The following is a 16,766-nucleotide window of genomic DNA, read 5'->3' on the forward strand; positions in this document are numbered from 1 at the left end:
CCTTTTCTTTGCCGTGAGCCCATATAAACCCCCAACACACACCGATCGAGTGTCAACGGCGAAGGAAACATGCGTACGAGTGCGAATTAATTTGAAGTGCGCAAATTTCAGTGCCACCACACACAGAGGCCGAGGCCGAGACCGAGGCGAGACACGTCCGTCGGCCGAGGCCGTGTGTGCGTAAAGTGCGTAAGTACGAGATTGCATTTCTTTTGTTTCGCGTTAAGCCCAGCCACCGGGCGAATGCAACCCTAGCCCAGCACTCGACGAGCCCATTTTTCGAAGGGGTGAAGGGCCGCCCAGCATACTGGCACTGGCCTTCGCTCAAGTTCTCGCGTCTGGAGAACCCCCTAACGGGGCCCCCTGCTCCGGTGGTGCTCGGTTACGGAGCAAACCGAAACGGGCAAGAATGATTACGAATTAATTACCAACCCCGGGGGTTGCTGCTGCTGCTGCTGCTGGGCTTCAGGCTGTAGGACGCCTATCGACGCGGACGCCGCAGAAATCAAACTCGACTGCACACAAAAACTACCCTCCGCCTGAAGTGGCACGTCTTGGCAGGGCACTAGGTAAGTGATCCTGCGCGCGATTGAACGAACGAGTGTTGGACGGCCGGAACGAAGTCGTCAATCATCTCGAACGGGAGTGCTTCATCAATTAATTACGGGTACATCAATAGCTACGTTTCCAGGGCAGACCCTAACCATATTGTTTCCAGTTTTTCCAGTGTCGCCCCAACAAAGAACCTGCTTGGTTGGTCGGTCCTGGGACTCGCAACCGGCGTGCAGATTTTTCGCATCGTTCAGATTATTACAGTGTCCAACGTTTAATGTACGATATTCGACAACGAAAGGGGAAAAAATTTGCGGGAACATGGAAAATTCTCCTTTCAACAAGAACAAGGAAAGGAAAAATAATCGATTTGTGCGTTCTACCGACATCACGGGCATATGAATGGAAAAGGTTCAAGACACAGAGCCACCTCATCAATTGATGAGCAACAGGTCAAACAAATCAAAGAATCGAAGGCTCGCCAGTCATCAATTAAGAAAGTTAGAAACCCTACCTTACGTCTCTTGTCCTGGCAGGTCCAAAAGGACGAAACGGGGCAGATGTAGACAGATGGCTCTTTTTCCCTTATTCCTTATTATGCTTTTTGGTATGAATACTGCCTTTTTTTTGACAACAGGTAAATATTTCATATTACAATTGTTCGCCGGTGGCTTTACAAATTGAAGCTCACGTACTAAGGCCGTCACGAGTTCGCTAATATTCGTCACGAGTAGCATCACGCATCTTCTGGCTATTCGCCACGTTCTAGTGACCATTCTGTCGGCCACGCTTTGATTGGAGCTTCGTTGAGGATATTGAAATATGGTTGAAGAAAGATGAAGAGTTTTTGTGCAGTAAAGAGCCATAAACACCAACTCAGCAATGTTGATAAGGCTTGCATTTATCAGCACTGTAAACTCTTTCGCACTGTCAGCGATAGCTGGACCCAATTGATCGTGGAATCGAGCTCAGCATCGTTCGAATCGATCCACGGTCGGCTATCCTTCTACAGAAAAACACAATCAATGGTTTAAATTTTCACCTACGGAACATTGTACAGAACCGCGCAGAATAAACAGTTATTAAACGGATTCAACAGGATGTTCCGAAGCGGCTCAATTAATGGGGATGAAATTTACATACGTCCTTGCGAGCGATGATTTTGCTGTTCATCCCCGGGCATTATATGTGAGCGGCTTCGACAATCCATAAAAAAGACCACTTTCCCTCCCTCACACACACTCTCTTTCTCTCTCTCGCTCGTTTTGACAGTAATCCTGTAAATTAATATATTTTCATTACACGGCACTTTTGCCGGCGACACTCGCCCACAAACACAGCCGGTCCGGTCGCGAAGTGTGTGATTGATAATCTGTCGCAACCACAGGCCAGCCCGCGCGGATTAAGGTGGCCGCCGCGGGCCGCCTTGGCCACCGAGCGGGGACGGACCAACATAAACGAAACAAACAAACCAAAAAAAAACAAACGGCCTGACGCAAACTTGGAATCCAATTCCCACGGGACGTGAAAAAAAAAATAGGTAGCAATAATTTATGTTTACACCGGCCGCGGTTGGCCGCATAATTACAATCGGAAACCACTTACACCACACCGGTTAAAAGGGGTATAGTGGCGCTCCGTTTTTTTGCGCTCGATCGCTCGAGGTGCACGACGGCGCACATTCTTGGTGCTTTTTCTTGGTCCCCCCCTGATGCGGGTTTGATTTCCGCAACTTTACACAGATCGCCAGCCACGCGCCATCGCGCGTTAACCTCAAGCAGCCCCAAAACTTTGACATTCAACCAGACACGTCCCGGTGCTCCCGGAGGGCCAGTGAGGTCGGCCCAAATCCGGAGCGTGTGGCGAGGATGCAAAATTGAATCGGCAAGCGGTTGAGTTGAGTTTGGAAAGATTCGATCGTTTCGAAGTTGTGAGCAGAACGCGAGCATCGAAACGATGAGCGCTGAGTCGTCACGGAAGGGGTTCGAGTCGAGCAATCGATTCAGCATTTCCCGGCGGGCTCGATGCGCAACTTGCGAGCAAGCTCGGTCCGCTTTTCCGCATTTAGTTGGGCAAACACTGGAAAACTTCACTCGCCCGACCGGTCTTTCGTCGGTTTTTGTGGGTATCAATAAAAAGGAAGTTTGAGCGGAATCCGGGATCGGGGATCGGGGATGTAGTAAATCGTTCACCCCGAGCCCCATTATCCAATCGCACCTACAATCATCGCGGTGCGGTGGCCGGGAGAACCCATCGGACACATCCTCCGGCATCCTGGCCCTGGGTGGGTCAGGGAACAGCGAGCGGTAAAGAGGGTTGGTTGGCCCTCGGGCCCTTCGGGTTGAGTGCCAACTTTAATTCCGCCGTAGGCACACGGACAACTTCTCAGCCGGCGCAGTTGCAGATGGCAGTTGGGACGACCGGTCACGTGGCCCCCGTTGGTCCAGCAGCCCTGGCCACCGAACTCAGCCTGATCCTGACGCGATGCAGGAGCGCAGGATGAAAACAATTGTGTCCTGCAGTTGCAGTTTATTTATCAGCAGGAGCAGCGCAACTTGGCCGCACCGGATCGCACGGTTGTTGTGCCGATTTTTTTTTTCCGAGCCCCGGCCCGGCTCGAGTTGAAATAAACAACAACACTCTCGCAATTACATCTGCAGCCTGCAGCATCAAATGGTGGCCGGCGAGAGCGATAAACTGGCGTGACGGCGTGACCGAAAGCGAGAACAGTGCGGAAAGTGCGCGAGACCGGACCGGACCTCCGATCGGATTCTGAAGTGGTGCGGGCTCGGCACCGGCCCTCCAGGAGGCAGTGGGGTGATGGAGAAGTAACAACAACGACCAACCCGAATCCAGCCAGCAGCCAGCATCGCCAGAAATCGCGGCGCACGGTTCACACACGTTCCGAAAAGGGCGTAAAAGTCAACTTGTTAGGTCATTGAACTTCACACCTATTTAGCATAAAACTCCCAGGGTGCGCGCGTCACGTCATGCCAAACGGCACGCCACACATCATCATCATGCACCACTCCGCAAGGTTCTGCAACGAGGAGCGTCAGCAGCGTGTTGGGCGGATGGGACGGCACGACAAATAGGGTGGAAAAAGGGCCCACCTGCGTCCTGCGCGCCCCGTCGCCGGTTGAAAAGGATGTACGTACTTTGGTTCCACTTCCGGTGTACGGTCTTGCACTTATGCGCTTGTGCCTCATCGATGGCAAAAAGGTAGCCCTACACATCCTTCATTCTTTTGCACGCCACGGCCGAATACTAGAGCCAGAGAGCGCGGTGGTCAGCGTTGAAACGGAGGGCCAATCCGGGGCCGTAAAAGGATCGGGTGAAAAATACACCCGGAACCCACAGGATGCCCGTTTATGCGCCATCTTCCGGTCATAAACCGCGGTCGCGACGGTGTACGAATCAATCCGAAAGCACTCATCAATCCGCACTCCGCGCTGAGGTGTCTCCGAGGCGGTACCACGAATAAATGGATTCATCTTTCTTCGCACGCACGCACGGAGCATAAAAATAAGGACCCAAAAAGGGGACAGCTGACACTGGGCGGGCGCAGAAAGGTGGGCATCATCGCATCGCATACGCATCACGGTAAAGGGTGCGCACCGAGGCGCGCGTAATGCCCACGTGCCGAGTGTGACGTCCGTGGCACACACCGTGGGCGACGGGACCATAAAATTGAGCCGCCCCACCCCGCTACAGACACGGAACCGCGCGCGGAGTTATGTCACCGCAGGTAAAAGGTGTAAATGAAATGAAGGAGCCCACACATCCGGCCGTTTCGCGTCGGTCTCCGGAGCCCGTTGATAAGCTGCTCGTTATCTGCGCGCGAACTTCGGAGCACTTCAAACGTGGCTCCGCTTCACTTTGATCGTGAAAAGTGAGGGTGGCCGCCGCCGCCGCCGCTTTTATATTTCACCAAGACGAGATGCATAAATAACGCGGCGGCGAATGCTTGGCCAAGGTTGTTCGGTTTGCTCCGGGAGTGCTTTGTTCACCGCATTGTCGCCGGTTCTTGGGGAGCGTCGTTTCGATTCGTTTGTGAACTGCACCGGTTTGGGGTCTGTGGCCGTTTGATGTGCTGGCAACTCGACAAACCTTTGCGGTATCTAAATTTATCTTCTATTAGAATTTCATAATTGATTTTAATGTCCTCCAACAGTCATGCTGTTATTGACATTGCAACACGCTGGACGTTGTGCCACGCGGACGACTTAATAAATAGAAAATCAAAACTGACCCTGAAGAACATATTTCTCATTCAAAAAACAACCTTAAGGCACATGCGTCGCCAGTTTCAAAAGTTTCGATACTTCAAACTACTCGCAACAAGAACCTGAAATCAATGAAATGTACAGAAATGAAATCACAATACAAAAGTCCACGAAATGAGAAAAGTGGGACAAGTAAACTCACTAAACCATGTTTGCGTTACAATTAAGAATTCCTTACGAGTACGCTTCATTCTCTGAATACCTTTTTAATAAGTAAACTTTAAATAGGATCCGTCTTGGCTCCAGTTTGAGAGTTAGTAATAAAAAAGGCTAAAGTTTTGTAGTTAACGTCATGGAATGTTTTTTTGCTAAAATTTCTTTACAAAGTGACCAAATTATTCATAGATAATGAAGAGAAGCATAGCTGTACCCATTAAAGAATTAAATCATTATCAATTATCATTAAACCATATTGGGATCCATAATGTCACTCATCCAACAAATAGTAGTAGTTGTTACTACTTTGAATTGTTAAATTTAAAGTCAAATGTTAAGTTTAAAGTTACTACTTAAATTTAAGTATGCCCACTTTTTGAGATTACTTTTCCTGCGTTTGTCTACAATTGGTAACTTTGTCGATTGAGGGTAGACTTCATCCAAGGACTACGTCAGCATATAAAATGTAATCTACGAACTAATGTTGATGCTTGTTAATTTTTCCCGACATGAAAGCTTACTAGAGGGCCACACGAAGCGTAAACCGTAAACCGTAAACAAAATTTTAACGTCAAATCGATGTGCTTGTGTTAAAACGTTTGCGCCTCAGCCGACCCCGTAAAACGTAAAGCGTAAAGCGTAAAACCGAGCGTTTGTTTACAAACAGAGGATAATGTATGTTCTTATTTGTGATTTTTTTTTTAATTTTAACTATAAATTTTATCAGAATTCAACTTACGTCTTCTTTTTCTATTTGCTCGGGCCATAAACACGAATGTAAACACGTTTAACATTTCGGTGACCACGTTTTTTATATTTTAAGCCTGCCACACGCAGCATAAACGATTTGCAATAATAAACTAATTTTACGCTCTTATTTACGGTTCGTCTGGCCCCCCAGTTATGAATTTGGTTTACGGTCTGTAGAGCTTGTAGTGATAATACGACAAGAAAAACATACAGATCGTTTCAGAAACAAATCCTACGGTCAGCGTCACTTGATATCATTGATATCAGCTACTCAGCTAATAAACTCTACGTCATTTTTCATCTCCATCATCAATTTATCGATTCTTCTCAAAAAGGGCAAGCTTATGAGGAGAGGGCGAATACCTAAGAGTGCTAGAAGCAAACCCGTACGGGTGCTCCTATGGGTTGCTCATTTTAAAATTAAAAGCGTTTCAATTTTGATCCTTCATTTTGCATCGCTTTCAGACACTCCGCAGCTTCCGAACGGCACTATCCAGAGCCGAACTACAGTGTTGCCGAAGGAGTGCTCCTCAGCGTTGATTGATTTGATTGCCCGGCACGGTCACTTCCATCACTCATACTTCATTGTGCTGCGAATCTCGAGCTTCAGTTTCCCAGCGTTCGCCATCGAGCATGGTGCGGATTTTTGCTGAGAAGTAGAATTTGTTGTTTTTTTTCTCATTTTGGCCCCTACACAAAACTTCGACTGTTTAGTCATTACTTCCCTTTTAGATAGAGCCCTCCACTTACGCCGGGGAGCGCATTCTACTCGGGCGGGCATGAGAATGCACCCGAGATCAAGGCAAAAAGTCGGGCCCCCCGGGGTGGGTTTCGTAGTCGGCGCCCTCCCGTTGCTGCCAGGTTGGAGAGACGCAAAGTTGCCGGCCGGCAATGGAACTTTGCCTAGTTGAAGTACGCACCGACCGAACCATTCGTACGCACCACCCTACGCCCAGGGCTCGGCCGGCGGGTTAATGGTGTCCAACTTCTCCCAAGAACAGCCACCCGAACAACACTTTGGCAAACACAGATCGATCCGACCGCAACAAATGCACTGACTCAATCTTTCGCTCCCTTTGGCCCCCAAGGAGTGAGACGAAAGGGAAACAGGACATCGAGCTCAGAGAACGGGACACAAAGCCGGGCACCGATGGCGGTTTCCAGGACTGCGTGTAATATCTGGTCCCCTCTCGAGTAGTACGTTCGTTACGGTAGGGTTTCAGTACACGTCTTGACTTCAATCTGGCTGTTGGAGCCTTCGTCCACCCCCTGATGACGTACGTATGTACGCGTATGGCTTCGAAGGCTGCACGCTCGAACTACCACCACAAAGCGGCGTTGCTGTGGCTGCCGGTTACGCACTTACCTACGGCAACATCCGGCCTAGGCACGGCGTCGGCGGCGACGACGACGACGACGACGCCGACGACGGGGACTTGGATACGCGCGCACTTCAACCAACCAACCAACCGAGCGTTCCGCAATTTCCATGCCGATGCTGCTGTTCAAAGGGCGCTGCTTTAAATGGGCGCCCGGCGCAAAAAAAGGGGGACAACCCGGAAAATCCGTCGGCAAGAAAGTGTGCTCCACCTCCCCGGACACATAGAGTGAGACTGCGCGCGCGAGAGAGACCAAGCCTGGAGCTAGCCTGGGGAGCGAGCGAGAAAGAAGGACTCGTTTCTTTAATTATTTTTTAAGACGCTCCCATTGAGCTCGATCCAGGGCACACTCAAGTGTAAGCGATGTTCAAGATTAAAATCCAACGACGACGACGACGACGACGGCGAGGGTCGGCGACGCCACCGGGCGTACGCACGCATCCTTGGCTGGCCCCTGCTAGTGGGGGATCCGGCGCCGCCAGCGTCGACGTCATCGTCGTGTTGTGTGTTGGTCTTTTATTATTGATGCAGAAAATCTGCAGGTGCATCGGGAATTCTTTTCAACGTGCACCACACGAAAGAAACCCGGCCCCGGTGCCCCACCCCGGTATGTGGGGGGCGTGCGGGAGAAGCTGCTCCTTGCAAGAAAATGCGGGAACTGTGCCAGGGGGAACAGTTCCCGACGACGCCCTGAACTCAACAGTCGGGTACACCGGAACGGAAAAGAGGCTCTCGAAGAAACGCAACGCAACGTCGCCCGGGGGTCCGGAAAATGAACCATCTTTAATAGAGGGGTGGCCAGTGGAACGTCCTCTGTCTGTGTGTGTGTGTGTGTCTCAGGAGGAGAAAATCAAGATGTTTTGCATCGGGGTTCTGCAGCGGCTCTATACCCACTCCCGGTGTCGTCCTGGCTTCATGCTTTGTGTTCCATCAAAGTTCGGAGCGCACCGCTGGCCGAAGAAGAAGTGTAATCTTCCGCTCTGGACACCATGAATAATTCAGCTTTATTTCAGCATACCCTCAATTCCCCCAGCTCCGGCCACAGGCCCTATGGTCTATCGGCCAATATGGTTGGGAAAATTGGATAGAAATTAAGTTTAGATAAAAGCCCGGAGATACGAGCTCACGTAAACCGAGCGTTCGTTCGCTGCTCCGCTGGCAACCGACAGGGCGGCGACAATTTTGTGTCGGCAACGGAAGAACCGCCCGAAACCGGAAAGGTGTACGCTGCGAGTGTGGAAATTAATTGACCCATCGATGGAATGTGAAATAAAAGTTGGACTTCGAAATTCGAAAACTCCGAAGTACCGGAACGAAATATTAATTCTACATTCCATAGATTGCGGTGACCGGCGGCACAGGTTCCGACGACAGGCACTGGGAGCAAACTGCAAACAGTGGAGTTAGGTAGCGTATTATTTTGCCCCAATAATTGTTATGCAATAGTATTTTAACACGTTCTGCAGTTACCACAAATTATGGGCCAGTGAATATTTGGTATAACCAGAAAAACTGGAGCTAGTTGAGTCAATACCATTCTATTAGGTAGCCATCTCAATGGAGGTGTTTCGGGTGCTTTTTTACCAATTCTTCTCATCAAGCATCTCCAAAATCATCAACCAACCTCCAATGGTTTCTAAGTGATTTGAATGTCTCGTTTCACACTTGTCCTACGTTTCTTGAAGTTACAACGATAAGCTTAGGACCCCGATTGCTTCATTTTAACGTTCCTTAGCTATGGCCATTTTTGGTGTAGCGTTTGCCCGAAGCAAGTCATTAACGGCATATGGACGACCAACGCATTCGGTATGCCTTTCTAACATTTGTGTGTTTCATCAAACTGAATCGCCGAAATTCTTTCAAATGACCGCGCCCAACACAACACAGAATTGATTGCTCAACCGATACAAGCAATAGAAAGCTTGTTGAAGACAACAACAAAACGTATGACTACTTTAATGAAAGTATTGCCCATCGTTAGCTACTACTTTCTTGCATCTTTCAGGTAATTCCTCGATTCCGTGTCGATAGAACTTTTTATCTCTTTTAGCGATCCAAGTTTTTCAAAACTTTCATACGAACTGAACCGCTGATCTGCCAAATCGTTACTCACGCAACGGAACAAATAGTAGTCCGAAAGAGTAACGTCTGGTGAATACAGCAGGGAGTTAACAGTTCCCGTCCGACATTTTCGAGATAGGTTTTGACCGGTATTGGCCAAAACATTGCTTCAAATGCATTAATTATTGTCGATGGGATTGTCCATCAATAATTTCATTAGGTTTTAAAAGCTCACAGTACACCACACCTTTCATATCCCACCATATGCACGTTGTCAAGTGAATATTTCGGTTTGGTTGCGATGGACCTGGTTCACCAGGCTTTTCTTCTGCCGTGCAAGCAGTAATGAAGAAATACTCTCCGAAAAAACACTTTTCCAGGAACAAAACTCGACATGTTCAGATGCTTCAAAAAGGTGTTGTTTACACTTCAACCAAAAAATCTATACTGCGTTAGATGCGTAATGACAGTAGCTGTCAAACACATATTTTATTTAAAACAATTGGGATATTTAGTGAATAATGCCATCTATTGCAAAACGGCAAAAATTAATTTGCATACTTAATAGTTTTACCAATTAAATAGTAAAAACAAATTTCATCTCAAAATACTCTATTTCGAAAATCGAAAAAAAAAAAAACAAATGGTCCATTCTCATTATTTGCTAGTCTGAGCGTATTGCACCATGCAGTGTTATCGTGGCAGACTTTAAGAATGGATTACATTTTCTTTAGAATACAAATATTCCGTTCAGCTCTCTATATTTCTACTAATGAACTGACAGTTACGTAAAAAAAGGTGGCCATAAAATTTGTGCATCGCAGGACCACAAAAAAACAAACATATTGTAACGGAATTAATCACAAGCATCGTGCAGCATTTGTCAAGTGTTCGAAACATTGGCCAATCATTCGACAACAAAATTAATTTATGTGACATGCCCGCAGCCCATCCTTTCAGAACACGAGATCCAAACCGAAACCAGCTCAAACGCAGGTGTAATTCAACAGTTTTGTCAATGAGAATTTATGAGTCCAACAACAACTAACTTTCGGCGCGGCGGGTCTGTAACAAACTGGCGGGTCGCTAAACAATGACTAAACTAAAACAAATCCAAATCCACCAGTCAGCTCGAGCACGGCTTGCGCAAATTAATTGCGATCATATGGAATTGTTTTGCAGCCATTCCTAAAACTCGCACCGGGTTGGCTGTGATTTGCTCCGATCGCCGCACGACACCGGCAACGGTGCGTCGTCCTTCCATCACACGGCCCCCCAACCGAGCGGGCGGTGGAACCCATCGATTTTATTGCTTCACTTCTACCCGACCGTTGTTTGTTGTTGACTGCACTGTTGGACTGTATGGACAGGGCGAGCAAATTTCACCTCAACCCGTTCAGTGTGTGTGTGTGTGTGCGGGGGGTTGGGTGGGTGAAGAACCGACTGACCGACTCCCAGTGCGCAATGCACTTCTTGCACTTCTTCAAACCAAATAAATTCTACAATCAACTTCATTTCATTCAACCACCATCTCGCACACACACACACATCGCACGACCCGACCGAGTGGGTCGGGTGAAGGATCATCGAGGGGGCGATGCAGGGCAGGAGCATAAAACCACACACCCAGCACCACCCATGGCTACGGAACCGCAGCTTCGAAAAATCAATCCAACTTCCGCTCACGCTCCATCGCCTTTCGCCGGACCCGGTGAGCGGCGGGCGGTCAAAAACCGAAGGATGCAATCAACAGGACCAAACACAATCGACCGTGTGTCGGCCCACACACACACCCACACACACGCAGGGCGGCTGGACGATATTTCAATAACTAAAATTAAAATGTCGTTTCCAGAGAGTTTGTGTCGGTTGCCAGAGTGCTCCGGTTACTCCGGGAGAAACTCTCCCCCCGTCCCCGGCTGGCTGTTGATGTTGATGACGCTGTTGCGTCGGTTGATATTAAACATCATCCATCCAAACCCCCGGCACCACCCACAGAGGCAGGCCGTCCGAGAAAAACCCGACACGTACCGAGCCGGTTCCGGTCCCGTCAGCACATCACAGGGAACGACGACTAAACTGACTATTCCGAGGAGGTTAACCGAACAGTCTCTGTGTGTGTGTGTGGCCGGGTGTGCACACACCCACCCGGGAGATGGCACAGCATCGAGGACCACCCTTGTGTGATGGCACCTGAACGGTCGGTCCCCTCGAGCGATGTGTCACTTCCGGTCCGCCTGTGTGTGTGTGTCCTTCGATTCGGCCGCCGATCGATGATGCAACCGAGCGAGGGTCGAATCAATAGATGGAGTTTGCTTCGCGATCAATCCTGACACGGGCACGGGCCCACCCCAAGGACCTCCTGCAGCCACACTGGCCGTAACGGGCACATTGGCACATTCGTCGGCGACACCGGGAGCCAAGTCCGGGAACCGACCCTAAACAATGCAACCGATTTCCAACTAAATTAATAAATAATATTCCGCAAACACTGGCGGACCAGGCGGAGAACATTATTCCTAATAAGCGACCCCGACCGACCGACCGGGCCGACCGGACCGACTGACCGAACAGCAAACACCCCGGGGTTGCTGCATGCTGCAGTTGATTATGGTGCGTATGGCGATGATGCTGATTGTGATGATGACAATCTGTGGCCAGCGATGCCGTGCTGCTGCAGGTGAAATAATGCTCTCAACTCATCGCCGGCCGCTCGCGGTCAGTGGCTGCGGTTCCACCTCCTCCCCGGGGGCGACCGAGAGTTGGCCAAAGACTGCTGCTGCTGTTGCTGCATCCGACCGGCGGCAATCGATAGAATCGGCGTACGGCCACTTAAAGATTCGCTGACCCGTTAGTGATGCGCCCGATGGAACACACAATTAGGCAGCCGGCGGGACGATGGCGAGCGATCGGATTTAATCGGCGTGATTGTTGGGGCTTCCCCGCTTGTTGCTGGTTGGGTCGGCTAGACCCTCCAAAACCGTCGCACAACATCATCTACGGTATTCGTAAAAAACCTGCCTTGTAGATCACTGTAAGGTAGTGGCCCCACCGGCAACGCAAGGACATGAAAGGACCGAGCTGTAAATATGCACCCATTTCCATAATGACTCCTCGTACAATACATATTCGTCCAGCGTTTTTTTTTCCTGTTCTTGTTTTGCCTATGCTCCACTCAGAACAACACACTGGCCTCGGGCTCCTAAGCACTCCGGAGCGATGACCGTAGCCCTGCCATGGCCCCGAGCATTATTTACAAACTATTATTATAATTGACTAACCGGTGCATACAAATTCCGCGCTCACTCCCACCTCGGTGGCGTCTGGCCCCGAGACATCCGAGAACTCGCTTACTGCTGGCGGCGGTGGTTATGTTTCGCAGGACTCTCTCTCTCTCCCCGTAGGTCGTCCGCTCCTCGTCGTCCGCCGTTTGTGGCTCGTTTACAAACGACCGAGCAAGGCAGGCGTTTCGCCACCGAGCCACCGGCGGGCCCTACCGGATTGGGTGGCATTGTTTCTCGCCCACAGCCCAGCAAATCCGCACGAACCCCCTGCGGATGGATGGAAAAGGACGCGAGTAGAGTCGCCTTTCTTCTCGGAGGCAACGCCGGGCGACGACGACGGGCGGCGACGGGACGACACACCCGAAACCGCAACAGATTCGAAATTAAATTGTTCTGTTAAATGTTTTGTTTAGGGCGAAAAACGGCGACTCACTCGGGCACCGGCGAGGGAGCCCAGGAACACAATGAAAGAAAGAAAATGCAAATGGCACCGGGAACTGGCCGGGGCCAGTGTGTGCCGGCGAGTTCGATGTAGTTGCACCGGAATTCCTTACCCCGGACAGCAGCGCGCAGTGAGCGAAGGAGTCGAGGAGTTGTTTCGTTTCGACCGGTGCCACTGTAGGACTCACAGCAGGGTGGTTGGTGAGTAGTGGAGCTACAATTAAACTCCTCTTTGGTGAGCTTTGTTTTTTTAATTGTCAGTTATTCGTGCTTGTAATGGCTCGGTACGTTCGCCAACATTGTTCGTAAAAGTTGCAGCGCTTCGAATTTTAGTATGGTTCAAGCTGATTGGACATTATTTTGAATTGACGTGCGATCTATTCTAGTGACCGTCTGTTTTGGATTTTGAAACTATTCTACAACCCACCCGAAGTTAGCAGAATTAATTATCGTTTGGCGATTTGTAACATGAGTTAGGGGACGTATCCTTTCATCTGTTTGTTTATTCATTTATTTGTTTAGAAAGGTTGATTTTTACAAGCAACTGGTTAAGTCGTATTTTTCCCATCTATATTTTGACACTACCAATCAGATAGATTGCTAAGTAATCAATACCTAATAGGAAAAACAAATCGGTAGCTCCGTACATTATGGAAGATGCTCGATATGGTGACAGTGTTGGGATGCCCCAAACCGGACATATTTCATCAACAGATTACGTTGTTTTCTAAATATTCTAAATCACGTTGTTTTCTAAATGGGTTGGTTGAGAAAGTTGCGTTCGACCAAGTTTTTTGGGTGCTGCCCCTTTGCGCAGACAGCTTTCCGACTCCGGAGCACTGCAAGTAAGGCTAATGTGTCATCATCAGAAAGACTTTGGACGGCATGGTTGAAAAAAGAAATGAAACTAATCATAAAATTATCGACTTAATGGCGGATCTGTTTAAAGCGTTCACTTCGCGGTAACAAATTTTCTGGAGAAACACCAAAACCGCCACGCCAGCTAGCCTAACTACTTATCCACCTGCCTACTGCAGTCTCCCGGAAACCCGGTGCACCACCGGAGCGCCGGACCCCGAAGCCTGGATGCACATCGTATGCAGCAATATCCTGGCCGCAGCCGCACCTGTGTTAAATTGAAATGGACCAGAATTTTGCGCCAAAAACTTTTACGCCAATACTCGGGTCTCGGCCACACTGGCCCACCTAAATGAGCGGTGGGCCAAATCCCGCAACCCGCAAAGCATCGGGAGCAACGCGGCGGTGGTCAGCGCCTACGCTTTGCATCATATTTCAACAATTTGTTTAATTATCAAAATAATTTCCTAAACCCGTGAATGGCGGTGCCGGTCAGGTGCCAGGTGCCCGAACCCAACACATGAGCGCTTCACTCGAACCCTCGCCGGACCCGGACCCACAGCCGAACGCCGGTGCCGGTGTGCATAATAAATCCGCTAAAAAACACACCGACACCGATAAAAATTATCAAATGTGCACACACACGCACACACACAGCTAGAGCTTTGCCATATTGAAAAATTAATGGCACCCTAAACGGCCGGGAACAGCGCGCATACACACGGGGAAGGATACCAAAATCGGACGCTCAATTATAAAGGCCAACCCAAACCGGGGGCCCACACCCAGAAGGTACCTTTGGTGGTGGTGGACCGAGGCGACCCGAGGTGCGTTTCATTTGCGTTATTATTTAGCCAGTCAACCATGACGGCTGCAAAAATTAACCCCCGCCCCAGCGGAAAGGCCAAACGGCCTGGCGAACCGGCGGAACGGCCAAATGAGTACGTAAATCGAAATTGTTCATCACCATAATCCACTGCTGCGGGGTTGGATCCCTTTTTTTTTCACCCCACCCTTTCTGGCCACCGCGGGTTGAATTATAAAAACAAATCCGTTTAATTTGCACCCCTGGCCATCACCGGGTGGGCCCAAGCATTAAAACATTGTTGCGGAGCATATAACACCGGCACCGGACGGACCGGGCCAATAAATCTGTAGCGAAAATCAATAGACAAACACAAACACAAACACACGGACACACGGACACCAGATGCACCTGTCACCGGGGCGATCTATCAACACCCACCCCGGCTCGGGGTGGAAAACCAGGAAAAACCAAAATCAATTCTAAACTGCAACACGCCGCGAGCCAACCGAAGCGTTAAAAAGCAAACACCGTCGCCGTCACCGTCACCGTCGTCGCCAGCGTCGTCGCCGTCGCCAGCGTCATCAAGTCGCCACCGTGCGGCAGGAAGTGTGGTTTTTCCGGACCCGCTGTGAAAAACTAAACACTTTATCATACCACACGGTTCTCTCTCTCTCGCGCGCCCTCTGATTGCATTGGAAAATTTATTACTCCATCCGTTGGTATCCGCCGCCGCCGTTCGATTCCCGCCCACCGCCTAACGACCGTCGGCCGGCAGGCTGCCCACCGGATGCGGAAGTAGCGCGGGTGACCCACCGGAAGCGGGCGGAATGGCCGCGCCAATGGTGAGGCGAACATTGTGATTGTGAGTGATAGCGCTAATGATTATAAATTGCGCAAACTGAAACACGCCCATGTCGCCGAGCTTAGCGCCAACGCCACCACCGCCGCCATTGTTTTTTCCGTGTTCCGGTTGTTTTGCGTCCGGTTTTAATTTCCCTCCACCGGGCCGCCGCCGGACCACTTCCGGGCGCTTGGCGAGCGACTTTTTTCTACTCTTTTTGCTGCTAATTTCACACCAGCCTTCGCCGGCTTAATCCGGAGGCCTAGACGGCCGTTTGGTTCGCCCAATGCAAAACAACGTTGGTCCTTCGCCGCGAAGTATCGTTCCGAGGATGCCACCAGAGCGAGCCCGGATAAGGAAAACTCGGCCGGTGTTCTTGCTGTTGTCTCCGTTGAGAAACCCCTCCCGAAGCCTTACCTCATCACGGCAGTCCACGTGCACCTTGCCGCTGTCCAGGACCCGCTTCAGCAGCATTTCGTCTCCACGCAAGGCAGCCAGGTGTAGCTGAACGTCCGAAAGGGTTTCTTTCTGTGGAGACAAATGAGAGCGCGACCGGTAATCGTTTAGTAACTGTGCGAGGAGCGATTTGAGAAATTGGGGGGAAAAATACTGTTTATAGCGCCGCCAACTTATGCTACTTTCTTGCGAAGTAGTTTCATCAGACTGTAGAGTGATCTGGTAGCACCCAAGTGCGAATCTCCTCCGGTATGTCGTTGTTAGTGCTAACCTTTGACCGTAAGTAGGTGAAGCTCGAGACGAGTTCGAACTTTCGGTCACCGATTAGTATGTAACCCCCACGTATGCTCTCCTGTATTATTGGTAGAGTTGACCTAAAGGCGCTCGACTAATAGACCTAAAGACCAACAATATCTACGTCATCAACATAGGTCAGGAGATGACTGGATGTGAAGTAGACCCCAGAGTAGCGAAAGGATTAGAGAGCCTGCCAGCTGACCTTCGTCTGCCTTGTGACGTTGATCACGGTCCTTCTAATAAGTATCGTAAGTAAAATAAGTGATCAGTTATTTTAAAATCTTAATAGAATGGACCGGTAAGTGATCAGTTATTTTGTCTATAGTTTTCAGCAAAACAATGTTATTAATTTTAGATTCAGGTTTTGATAAATTGTTGAACAACCTATTTGCGATAAACCTCTTTTGTGTATATTCTTCGTCTTCTTTTTTGAAAAGCTGCGGAAATAGTCAAAGGACGCAAAGAAAAATATGGAACTATCTGTGACTAGTTGCTTGATGGTTGAACTATAACCGCCAAGTCCTACTTCTGTATCCGTAAGTTTTATTATCATCGTATTATCAAATTCAATGTAGTATTTTTATCTCCAACAAATAC

General features: G+C 49.5%; 1 protein-coding gene across 1 annotated transcript in view; it reads right to left on the minus strand.

Annotated features, from left to right (window-relative positions):
• LOC128270808 (ankyrin repeat domain-containing protein 29-like) overlaps positions 1 to 15,890 on the minus strand; it is a 123,402-nt gene extending 107,512 nt beyond the window's left edge. The window contains exon 1 of the mRNA XM_053008228.1: positions 15,834 to 15,890. Within this exon, the coding sequence (XP_052864188.1) occupies positions 15,834 to 15,890 (57 nt within the window). The remainder of the gene's footprint in view (positions 1 to 15,833) is intronic.
• Between the last annotated feature and the right edge of the window lie 876 nt (positions 15,891 to 16,766).

Source organism: Anopheles cruzii, chromosome 3 (assembly GCF_943734635.1).
Source record: "Anopheles cruzii chromosome 3, idAnoCruzAS_RS32_06, whole genome shotgun sequence".
Classification (NCBI taxonomy): Eukaryota; Metazoa; Arthropoda; class Insecta; order Diptera; family Culicidae; genus Anopheles; species Anopheles cruzii.